The sequence below is a fragment of the Enhydra lutris genome, unplaced genomic scaffold (assembly GCF_002288905.1).
Source record: "Enhydra lutris kenyoni isolate GAN:26980312 unplaced genomic scaffold, ASM228890v2 scaffoldscaffold17, whole genome shotgun sequence".
NCBI lineage: Eukaryota > Metazoa > Chordata > Mammalia > Carnivora > Mustelidae > Enhydra > Enhydra lutris.
In genome coordinates this window covers 26,359,579-26,371,601 of record NW_019154101.1, presented here as the reverse complement: position 1 = coordinate 26,371,601, position 12,023 = coordinate 26,359,579, and the positions used below count along the sequence as shown (strand labels likewise).

Sequence of the window (12,023 nt, the reverse complement as noted above, 5' to 3'; positions counted from 1 at the left end):
ATTATTTAAATAAACAATGAAAAAAAAAAAAAAAATCCAGGAAGCCCTGAAGTTGCAAGAAGGTGCTTAGGCTTGTTGGTAGGGGATGGGAACACATTTCAAAAGGTGAGCTGACAGGGCCTGTCTTAGTTTGCCCCACCTCCCCCATACCCCAGCAGAATCTCTAGAGACACATTCATATCACATGTCTATTTTACACTTGTCCTCTCAAAAATCTATCCCTTTTCATTCTCTCATTCTTTGGAGCAAGTTATCTAGTCTCAATGCTCTGTTCCTCCTAAACCTATTGATTTGGTTTCCCCAAATCACACATTTGAAAGCACAGATACCTCCCTTCTTTTTCATTCCCTCTTACCACCTCAAGCATCACCAAAGAGGCTCTTCCCATTTAGGCTGATAAAACCAAGGCTGTAAAGACTCAGGGTTGCTAAACTAGTAAATTCGAGTTGCTAATATGTCAGGAAAACTATTAGACACCCAGCTCTCCCTGTAGTAGCATCCATGTATCATCTCAGATTAATATGAGCAGACTAGAGGCAGCACAGGGTTTTAATTAAACTCATAAAATTAAGTGAGACAAGTAGTAAACTGAAGAAAATGTCACTAAAAAAAAATTCCTTTCCTTTCTCACTCTGACCTTCAGCTGCATCTATAAACAAGTAAATGAACAGGCAAACACAAACACAGACCACATGGAACAGCCTTGACTACCTCCTGGACAAACACCTTTGCATCAGAAAATATCCCAAGAAAGTCAGAGAACTAATTATAAGGAGGAAAGAGCAGGGAGGAAATGAATGTAATTTAGATAGTAAACATCTGCACTTCTTTCCCACCTCTGAACTCCCAGGGAGTACACCCTCTCTTTAACCTTCATCTTAAGCAAATATAAGGCAATGTAAACCAAGCCAGGGTCTCTGAAGATTTTAGGATAATATTTATAACTATTTTCCCAAAAGCCATCTGGCATATCATTTTTCGGAGTGGAATTCATTTACCTGATTGAATTTGAGGCATGCTAGAAACATCCGAAGCCCACTCCCAACCCAACATAACAACAAATGTCTCCCTGTCCAGATGCCCTTATACGGCCAGACTTCCTATAAATCTGACAGCCCAGTGTATGCATTGCGTATGGGTCTTGGCACTGGGTCACATTCCTCCGGTATGTTTCCCTGGGAGCTCTGATTTCCACTTTGAGGGTTGGCACAGACTCCTACTTGCTCTTATAAGAAAATGTCTATGACTGAAAGTTGAAAATGTGCAAGATTCCTTCTTTAAGTACACAAACACTCCAAAGTCTGGCCACTTTCCTGTCGTCCTGCCAGGTTTTCTCTCTGTCCGATACCTGATCAAATAACCTTTTTTTAGGGGGGGAAAAAACAACAAAAAAACATAAGAGAAGGAATGTAGTACATCTTACAAGACTTAACCAAACGACCTGTACAAGTGATACCTGAGTAGACACACACATACCTTCTATAGCTCTGTAAACAGGACTTGTGGCCAGTTTCATGAATTCCTCATTAAAAAAAAAAAAAAAAACCTCTCTAAAAAGCATTTGCTAGATAAACACTTGCTTACAAGACAAAATTAGTGCATCTTAACCATTTTGCACACAAATTCAAAGACCTTTTTCTCCCAATTCTAACCTGCTGTCAATCAGAAGGGTTAGGATAAATCAGAGTTGGACAAAGTTATAAGAAGCCACTATTTCCACTTTACCGCCCAGGTGCACACAAACATTTGCTGAGTCATTTATAATAGTGCAAGAATTCAGATCCCATGGCATGAGTTAAGGATGGAGTGTCAGCCTTTCCCTTTGAATTTCCTGGCACTTGAGGGTCCCCCAACACAATACAAACATACTTTTGAGTTTGTGAATGTCTTGGGTATTTTCTCATTCTCTCCCTGTCTCTCCTTGCATGTGTGTGTGTTTCTCTGTGTCTCTGTCTCTTTCTGTCACTTCCTTAATAATGATCTTTTATTTTAAACTCTTCAAAGGAATTTTGATCATAAAGTCTCACTCTAACCTTATAATGCCCAACATTATTTTTCCTATTCTGAGATTCCATGTTCTATATATTTCAGTATATTTTCTCTTAGCCAATACTAAAACCATCCATTTGGAGCTAACTGTGGACTTTTTGAGACTTTGAGGGACCATGTGAATTTTACAGTAAAACCATATTCTTTTTATAATGTCTTGTTCTTTTTAACAACACAGCAGAATGGTGGTATCCATGCTACATTTGTGGAGGAAAAGGAAATCAAGAAAAACGGTGGGGGGCGGAGGGCACAACAACTCCCTAAGAATTTTAATCCAATTAACCATCATTAAATCCTGGGAAATAAAACATTCTCATTATCCTCATTCTAATAATGTCAGCTTGGAAATATGGCTCTTACTTCCTTAAGATTTGTGAATGGCAGTTCTAAGAATATAAACCAGGTCACCTAACTGTAAGCCAGTCCAGCAATTTATCCCTTCCATGAATGAAAGTCTCCACTCTCCTGTACATGAGGCTATTGGTGGTGGCTCTCAGACTCTCCAGGGCATTCAAAAATTCCCAACCATTCTCCCATCTACCTCACCCCCGCAAGCCACGAGAGATCACCACCAAGCCCACATCCCACCTTAGGTGAGGCTCCGACTTCACATCCCTACCCTTCCCCAACTACCACACCTTCCCAACCATTAGTGGCAGACATAATTCGGGGTTTAGGTCTTGAAAGATTTCACTGTGGCTTCCCACATATTTTGGACTTTTAAAATCATCCACGAGGGAAGAAGAAGTTGGGGGCCAAGTCGCCTTTAATACACATGTGGTTATTAACATAACTTGGAATGTTCCATCTTTAAATAGGAAATTTTAGGCCTCTTCTCTTTGAGGAATGCTTGGAAGGAACACTAAATAACAATGCTGAAAATTCTTCCTGAGCTTCAGAGCCGCCCCCCCACCCCCCCTTTGCTGGCCACTCACACTTGACTGGCAACTACACTGTACAACATGGGCGTTGCTTAGGGAGGTAATTGTGTACAGATGATGTGGTCGATGCTGAAGCTGGAGTGGTTCTTTTCTTCTTGGCTCTTTTTCAATAGAATGAACTGAAACAGTAAAAAAAAAAATGCTGCCACTTTAAACAGGCTGTTTTCAAATTAGAAATCTGTAGTGTTGTTTCTCAATCCTCATCTTTGCATCAGGAACAGGTGTCTTTATCTTAAACCTAACCAGTGAAACATCAACAACTGAAATGAGTTTACTCACTGATAACATCAGTGTCAAACGATGTGGCCCCACAATGGGAAATTTAAAAAAAAAAAAAAAAAAAAGCAGAGCCCTAGAATCACTCTCTTTACATAAATGGTAACTGGAATTAACAACAACAGCAAAAGCAGTTAAACCATAGATTCTAAATGAAAGCATTGTTAATTAATTAAGTCCTTAGTGAAGCTAACTAGCAATACTAAGAAATGGTAATCATTTGCTCTGACATAACAACAGACCCACTTTTCTGGAAATATTGATCCGCATTCATCTCTTTTTTTCTTCCCTATACCCCCAACAATAAGACTGTTACATTTATTAAGAGAAAACAAAGCAAGAGTGCTGGAAATCTCCCATGGAAAACTGCATCCATACTCTTGACCTCTGGCTTTGTTCTCTTTTTTGTCCTGCAATAGGCATCCAGACCGTTATCTCAAGTGAGAAAAGACCAAATTCCTACATCTCCAATATGGAATGTAGATTTCGCAGGTAGTCTTCTTGGAGATCTCAGCTGGTCAAAAGCAACTAACTCCTTTTCTGCTCCCTGAAGAGTGTCAAAAGGCAGACAGCTTCTAAAATTAAAATATTATAAAAATAATACAAAGGAAACCCTTCGGAATTTTTTTAGGAATCCCTGCTGTCAGCCTCTTCGGCTACCTACCTCCTAAAAAGCATTTATGTCAGTGGGTAGAGCTGGAACAGCTATTAGAAACAGAAGGGAGTGGAATGAAAAAATAATAGTAATTGCTCATGTATTTTTCAATGATATAAATCAGGAGTAGTGGGAAGAAACATGGGGAAAAATCCTATTTGGTGCTGGAAATACTGAGCCTTTTTTTTTTTTTTTTTTTTTAAGCCGGAGTGTGCCAGCTTTTTCAGACGGGAGGAATGCTGAGTGTCAAGGGGTCAGGATCAATCCGGTGTGAGTTGATGAGGCAGGAAGGTGGGGAGGAATGCGAGGAATGTCCCTGTTTGTGTAGGACTCCATTCAGCTCATTGGCGAGCCGCGGCCGCCCGGAGCGTATAAAAGCCGCGGGCCGCCCGCCTCAACCTCACACAACAACTCTTCCCGCTGAGAGGAGGCAGCCAGTGCAACTCCAACCCCGGCGACCGACCGCCTCCCCCACCTCCGACGGCAGCCGCCCCGGCCCGACAGCTCCCAGACCGCAGCCCGGAGCGCCCAGACACCGACCTCCGGCCCGAGCCCGCGACCCTGCGCCGGGACCGCCGCGCCCACCCCATCGCCGCCACCGCCGCGCCCTCCGCCCGGTCCGTCCCTCCCTCTGCGCCCACCATGTCGGCCGCCGGCCTGGGCCCCGTCCGCTGCGCCTTCGTGCTCCTGCTCGCCCTCTGCGGCCGGGTAAGCCGAGAGCCCCGCGGCGGCGGCGGCGGCCGGCTCCTGGGGTGGGGGGGGCGTGCGGGCGGGGCGGGGCAGGACCCCGGGGCGCCGAGCAGCGTGCGCCAGCTGACCGCCCCCTCCTCTCCGCAGCACGCCGCCGGCCAGGAGTGCCGCGGTCCTTGCCAGTGTGCTGCCGCGCCGGCGCCCAGTTGTCCGGCCGGCGTCAGCCTGGTACTGGACGGCTGCGGCTGCTGCCGCGTGTGCGCCAAGCAACTGGGAGAGCTGTGCACCGAGCGCGACCCTTGCGACCCGCACAAGGGCCTCTTCTGCGACTTCGGCTCTCCGGCCAACCGCAAGATCGGCGTGTGCACCGGTAAGAGCTGCGGCCCGCGCCCCTCGCCGCCTACCCCCGCGGGGGTGCAGGGAGCTCCGGTGTCCCGGCAGCCCCCCAACCCCACCCGCGGAGCCCTGCTCCCCGCGCATCCCCAACTCGCCTACTGCTACGATGCCTGACACTTGCATCCCACTCCCCCTTATCCCCTCTCCCTCCTTCAGCTAAAGATGGTGCCCCCTGCGTCTTTGGAGGAACGGTCTACCGGAGTGGAGAGTCCTTCCAGAGCAGCTGCAAGTACCAGTGCACTTGCCTGGACGGGGCAGTGGGCTGCGTGCCCCTGTGTAGCATGGACGTCCGCCTGCCCAGCCCTGACTGCCCCTTCCCGCGGAGGGTCAAGCTGCCTGGGAAATGCTGCGAGGAGTGGGTGTGCGATGAGCCCAAGGACCACACGGTGGTTGGCCCTGCCCTTGCCGGTGAGTGGAACCTGCCTCTCAGTCACTGTTGTGATCCTACCCCCAGGGGCTGAGTCCTCCCCAACTTTGCCAAGGGAAGGGGGAAATGTCTTATCCTGGCGTCTTACCTTGTGTTTGGGTGCTCTGCTCTCACAGCTTACCGACTGGAAGACACGTTTGGCCCAGACCCAACTATGATCCGGGCCAACTGCCTGGTCCAGACCACAGAGTGGAGTGCCTGTTCCAAGACCTGTGGGATGGGCATCTCCACCCGCGTTACCAATGACAACGCCTTCTGCAGGCTGGAGAAGCAGAGCCGCCTCTGCATGGTCAGGCCTTGCGAAGCTGACCTGGAAGAAAACATTAAGGTACATTTTCTGTTCCTATTAATCAGTTTTCTTGGGATCGTAATAGACAGGACCAAAGTTGGGTCTCACCGCCCTGGTTATTATAGACCTTTTATCTCCAAAAATATCTAACCATGGAGCTGTTTTGCTGGAATGAGATGTTGTGTAATTGGAACCACCAGCTTTCCACTAGGAAATTCTCCACACTGTTAGTTAATTCAAGACATCTCAAGAGAGGCTATGACTATTTTTGGAAAACTGGCAAATGAGACGCAAACGTCCTCTCTTCAAAATATAAACAAAAGTCAGACAACTTAAGACTAAAACACACAGAGCTTGAAGAAAGCCACGCCCCTTATAGAGTCATTGATTTTTTTTTTTTCTTCTTCTGCTTTGTCTTCCTTAGAAGGGCAAAAAGTGCATCCGTACCCCCAAAATCTCCAAGCCTGTCAAGTTTGAGCTTTCTGGCTGTACCAGCGTGAAGACGTACCGGGCTAAGTTCTGTGGCGTCTGCACCGATGGCCGGTGCTGCACCCCCCACAGAACCACCACTCTTCCTGTGGAGTTCAAGTGCCCCGATGGGGAGGTCATGAAGAAGAACATGATGTTCATCAAGACCTGTGCCTGCCATTACAACTGTCCCGGAGACAATGACATCTTTGAGTCCCTGTACTACAGGAAGATGTATGGAGACATGGCATAAAGCCAGAGAGTGTGAGAGACGTTGACTCATTAGGGTATAACTTGAACTGATTCGCATCTCATTTTTGTGTAAACACGATTTCAGTAGTGCAAGTTATTTAAATCTGTCTTTCTAACTGGGGGAAAGAAAAAGTCCCACCAATTTCAAAATATTGTGCCATGTGACCTTCAAATAGTCTATCAACCCAGACACTGGTTTGAAGAAAGTTAAGACTTGACAGTGGGACTACATTAGCACATAGCACTAGAATGTATACGGAGGTGTGGCTTTGGGAGCAGTGGGAGGGCACCTGTAGAAACTATTATCATCTTCAAGTAGTAGGTGCCTGCTCTTTGTGGAGTGTAATTGAGAAGGGAAATTTTAGCAAGCTCACTGACCTCCAGCGACAGCTAGGATGTGCGTTCTCTAGCCTTCATGAGGCTGGGTCAAGTTCTTTAAGTCAGAACACAGATTCAACTCTGACATTCTGATTTGAATGATACTGTTCAGGAATCAGAATCCTGTCTATTAGACTGGACAGCTTGTGGCAGCGAATTTGTCTGTAACAAGCCAGAATTTTTTTTTAATTGATACTGTAAATAATGTGTGTATATATATATATATATTTGTACAGTTATCTAAGTTAATTTAAAGTTGTTTGTGCCTTTTTGTTTATGTTTTTAATGCTTTGATATTTCAAATGTTAGCCTCAATTCTGAACACCATAGGTTGGACGTAAAGCTTGTCTGATAATTCAAAGCATGAAATGGATATTCAAATGGAAATTCTGCTCAGAAAGATAGTCCATCAAAACAGATGTTTACTGAATATGGGGCAGTGATGTCCTTGGAATTCTGATCTGTCAGTTGGAAATGTGGTAGCCTTACTATTAATGAACAAGTAGCCTCTATGAAAACACAAGTGGCTCTGGATAGCTGATCAGTTTTTCCACCTGGAAGCATTTGTTTCTTCTTTGACTATGACTGTTTTTTGGACAGTTTACTCATTGAGAATGTGACCAAAAGTTACATGTTTGCACCTTTCTAGTTGAAAATAAAGTATATATTTTTTCTATAAAAAGTGTGGTTATTCACTTACTCTTCTAAACGTTTCTGAGTTTTCTTGAGTATATATGGGAAGCTTTTATTTGTCTTAGAACAATTCATCTATAACTTTTTAAATCTCTTATCATATATACTGATAAATTGGTTAATCAGTTCAGTAGAATTTTACATAAACCTATTTCACACTGAATCGAGTGTCACAAACTTGCAGGCATACGCTCTGTGTGTGTGTGTGTGTGTGTGTGTGTGTGTGTAGATAGATATACTGAGCACACAGGCATTTTGTTACCTTCACAGTACTCTATAGACATTTAAATTAAATTCTCTTTAGGTAATTTTAGTCTCCAACAACCCCTATTGGTTACATTTGGTCCTGTTTACATTTAATACCTCTGGCCATTGAAGGGATTTAATTTACAACCTTTCACATCACCAACTAGTCTATGTACCTTACACATAGGAAAGGTTGTAACTAGTTTTTGAGTTTGTATGCTCTACTATAGATCTATTTCTGAACTTCGATAATCTTACTATTAAATCTGCAAAGGATAAAATCTGCATTTAAATGGAACCATTTGATAAATTGCATTTTTGTATAATTCTGTTTTCAGTGGCCATGAAAACCAATCAGAAATAGATGATGGCCCAAGTAGAAAAGGAGCATAATTTCTATTAACATTAATGGAAATTTGTCTTCAATTAAAAGCAACTCCTTCATTGCCCCAAGCTTTGGATTATCAGATTTAAAGATCAATAGCTTAGAAAGTGGCTGGTAAGTGATAAAATGAAATTGTTCAAGAAGCCTGGAAATGATACTGGACCTCTGCAGGCTTCTACCAAAAAGTCACCTGAAGCAAACAAAAATATTCCAAAGACAACTGAAAGCACAGTTTTCTCCACATCAATATAGCTGTGAAATGGCGGCGGGGGAGGGAGGGGGTTGCAGACAAACTAACCCATCACAGGGTAATTAGCAATGTTGTATTGCCAGCGTCATTCCAGGAGACAAAAATACATCTGAAAATAAAGACTAGTTCTACAAACAGTGCCCCTGCCACAAACCAAAGGGAAACCTTCCCATGTTCAAAATGTGCAAAGTATTTCTGGTCAAAACACTGGACTTTAAGGATACACCCACATATGTATATAGCAACACTGTTGGAAGCTGTACCCCACTTCCCCAAATAAACCCACATGTACACAAACACACACACACACACACACACACACACACACACACACACACAGTACACTGGCTAGTCTGCATGTTCTTTCTGTTAATATACTCCTAGATGCAAAGATGAAGGGCCATAGTAAATGAGCCTGAGTGTTTTATATGTTTTTAAAGATTTTATTTATTTATTTATTTGAGAGAGAGAACACAAGCAGGGGGAAGGGCAGAGGCAGAGGGAGAAGCAGACTCCCACTGAGCAGGGAGCCCAACATGGGGATCAATACCAAGACCCTGAGATAATGACCCAAGCAGATGCTCAACTGAGTGAACCACCCAGCCACCCCAAGCCTGAGTGTTTTAAAAAGAGTTTGAGAATTCTGGGAAGATAGAAGTAGTAACAGAAGCAAAGATTTTAAATTTTTCAATTTCCCACATAAAAACATAATAACTATATTGCAATATCAAAATACCATGGGCAATATTTACAACAAAATTAGGTGGCAAGGCATCCCTTTAATCCCAAAATGTTTGCAGGAGAAAATCATTAACCGCCAGCAGATGTACACTGTGTCAGCGTACGTATGGGAACAAAGAAATGCAACGGGATATCTGATACTTCTGAGAAGAGAGCTCCAAAATAGCCAACAGTGAAGTGTGGGAGTCCAATTTGAGGGTAGGGGTTCTGCCCAGTCAAATAAATCTTACAAACCAGAGCTCCCACAGGAGGGCTCTGTGCTTGTGGGAATGGAATCAAAATTGAGATTTGTTGTCAGAGACAACAAAGACATTGAAAGAGAAGGTCTAGGTAAAAATGAGGAGAGAAACAAATGCGCAAAAATCTGAAGAAACAAACTGCCATATTTATAAAATCACATGAAAACAATAAAAGAGGGATCTCTATGAAGTTCAGAAAGCTGTCTAAACCAAGAGTCCTTACTGAATAAAATTCAAAAAAATTAATTTCACATAAAAAATAGGAAAACAAAATTATCAAAGCCAAATCCCATACATTATTACATGAAAATAATAAAGGGCATAATAAATATTTAGTGAAAGCATGTCAGAAATACATGACAGGAAAAAAAAATCAAAACTATATTATTTCAAAAGAACATTAAGAAAATGAAAGTAGGGGTGCCTGGGTGGCTCAGTGGGTTAAGCATCTGCCTTCGGCTCAGGTCATGGTCTCAGGGTCCTGGGATCGAGCCCCACATCGGGCTCTCTGCTCAGCAGAGAGCCTGCTTCCCTTCCTCTCTCTCTGCCTGCCTCTCTGCCTACTTGTGATCTCTGTCTGTCAAATAAATAAATAAAATCTTTAAAAAAAAAAAAAAGAAAAGAAAATGAAAGTAGACATAAATGATAAAAAGGAAACAACTAATAATATAAATCAGAGTTAGTCAAACTTAAAAATATATTGATAAAACTCAGTAAAGAATTGGAAATTTTAAAAAATCAAATAAGAAGGAACAAAATAATGAATAAACAGATAATTCTTTAAGAGAATATATGGTTGAAGAGGAGGGAAATTTTTTAAATAAAATAAAGGAGGGGGGTGCCTGGATGGCTCAGTCATTAAGCTTCTGCTTTTGTCTCAGGTCACGATACCAGGGTCCTAGGATTGAGCCCTGCATTGGGCTCCCTGCTCAGCAGGGAAGCTTCTTCTCTGTCTCTCTCTACCTGCTGCTCCCCTTGCTTGTGTTCCCTCTCTCTCTATGTCCCTCTCTGTTAAATAAGTAAATAAACAAAATCTTTTAAAAAAATAAATGAAAGTGTTCCAAGAAAAATTGGTTAAGTATTGTAGATAGGCAAAGAAGATCTAACATATGGAGAGCAGGAGGTCCTGGAGAAGAAAATAAAATCTATAAATCAAGAAAACTTTATGGAAATAAAAAGTGATTTGAAAACACATATTAAAAGAGCATCCCATGTACCTAGTAAAATTCACCAACACCAAGATGTATTCTAGTAAAATTTCTGAAATATAAAGAAAAAGGAAAAATCATCAGAACATCTAGACAAAGAGAACACAAATCTTTTAAGTAAAAGAAAATTCATCATAAGGCTTTTTGACAGCAGCTCTCTTCCTTCCTTCCTTCCTTCCTTCCTGCCTTCCTTCCTTCCTTCCTTGCTTTTAGCAATGCTTTATGCCAAAAAAGTGGATTAACATTTAGGATGCTCAAAGAAAGAAAATATGAATTAAAGAATTTTTAACCTCCAGAACTGACATTCAAACAGACAAACTGCCAAAAACATGCAAGAATTGGGGCACCTGGGGCGCCTGGGTGGCTCAGTGGGTTAAGCTGCTGCCTTCGGCTCAGGTCATGATCTCAGGGTTCTGGGATTGAGCCCCGCATCAGGCTCTCTGCTCAGCAGGGAGCCTGCTTCCTCCTCTCTCTCTGCCTGCCTCTCTGCCTGCTTGTGATCTCTCTCTGTCAAATAAATAAATAAAATCTTAAAAAAAAAAAAAAAAGAATTGGGGCACCTGAGTGGCTCATTTGGTTGAACAGCCAATTCTTGATTTCAGCTCAGGTCAGGTCATGATCTCAAGGTTGTGAGATCAAGCCCCACATCTGGGTGTGCAACCTGCTTGGGAGTCTTTCTCCTCCTCCCCTGCCCATGCTCTTAATAAATAAATAAATAAATAAATAAATAAATAAATAAATAAATAAATAAAATTAGAATAAAGCATGTGAGAATTTATAGCATATTGTTCCTATGGGCCCTTTTTGAAAAAACCTTACTAGAGAAAAAATTCAGAAAACAAAATTGCCTGAGAGATATCATTGTAAAAACTTGTATATGAATATTAAATACAGCTTATCTTGAGGACTAAGATTTAAAGAAGGTTAAAGAGGAGAACATATAGTGTAGAGTGGGTATACATATCATGTTCTATCATGTAGAATGCAACCATATAGGGTAGGGGAGAATGGACATAGAGGATGCCTCCCCCAAATACTTAACTGCTTTTATTGGTGGTCGTGGTATTGCTATTCAGAGACTATTGGGTGTATAATATGGGATAAGCAAGCAAACCATTATGGATATTCTAATTCTATCCCTAGTGTCAGTGAGTACTGGGATTCTTAGTGAGGAAGAGTCAAAATACAGATATAACATAAAAGTGGTTAAGTTAAGTTCCATATTTCTTAATTTGAACTAGAAATATCAGCATAAACTTGTGATATATCTTATCTCCTAACACACACATATACATTTTTTCCAACATCTGCTCCCTGAAAAGGCTTAGATACAAGGATAACTTAAGAAGAATGAGTACCCCTACTCCACTACCGTGCTCTTGAAATACTGTTTTCCACTAAAAGAAACTAAAGCTTCTTGGAGAATGGCCTCCAGGTCTA

General features: G+C 42.4%; 1 protein-coding gene across 1 annotated transcript; it reads left to right on the top strand.

Moving 5' to 3' along the window:
* The first annotated feature begins 4,504 nt into the window (after positions 1-4,504).
* Positions 4,505-7,494, top strand: LOC111147581 (connective tissue growth factor). Its single transcript, XM_022503694.1, has 5 exons — positions 4,505-4,629; positions 4,759-4,981; positions 5,164-5,415; positions 5,551-5,762; positions 6,148-7,494. Exons 1-5 carry the CDS (start codon positions 4,564-4,566, stop codon positions 6,442-6,444), a joined length of 1,050 nt encoding a protein of 349 aa, XP_022359402.1. The 5' UTR covers positions 4,505-4,563; the 3' UTR covers positions 6,445-7,494.
* The last annotated feature ends 4,529 nt before the right edge of the window (positions 7,495-12,023 follow it).

What these genes read in the sequence shown, in the direction of transcription:
- LOC111147581 (XM_022503694.1), top strand. Translation starts at nt 4,564, where the DNA reads ATGTCGGCCGCCGGCCTGGGCCCCGTCCGCTGCGCCTTCGTGCTCCTG. An exon ending in TGCTCGCCCTCTGCGGCCGG is followed by an intron (nt 4,630 to 4,758) that starts GTAAGCCGAGAG and finishes TCCTCTCCGCAG; the next exon opens with CACGCCGCCGGCCAGGAGTG. An exon ending in GGTTGGCCCTGCCCTTGCCG is followed by an intron (nt 5,416 to 5,550) that starts GTGAGTGGAACC and finishes CTGCTCTCACAG; the next exon opens with CTTACCGACTGGAAGACACG.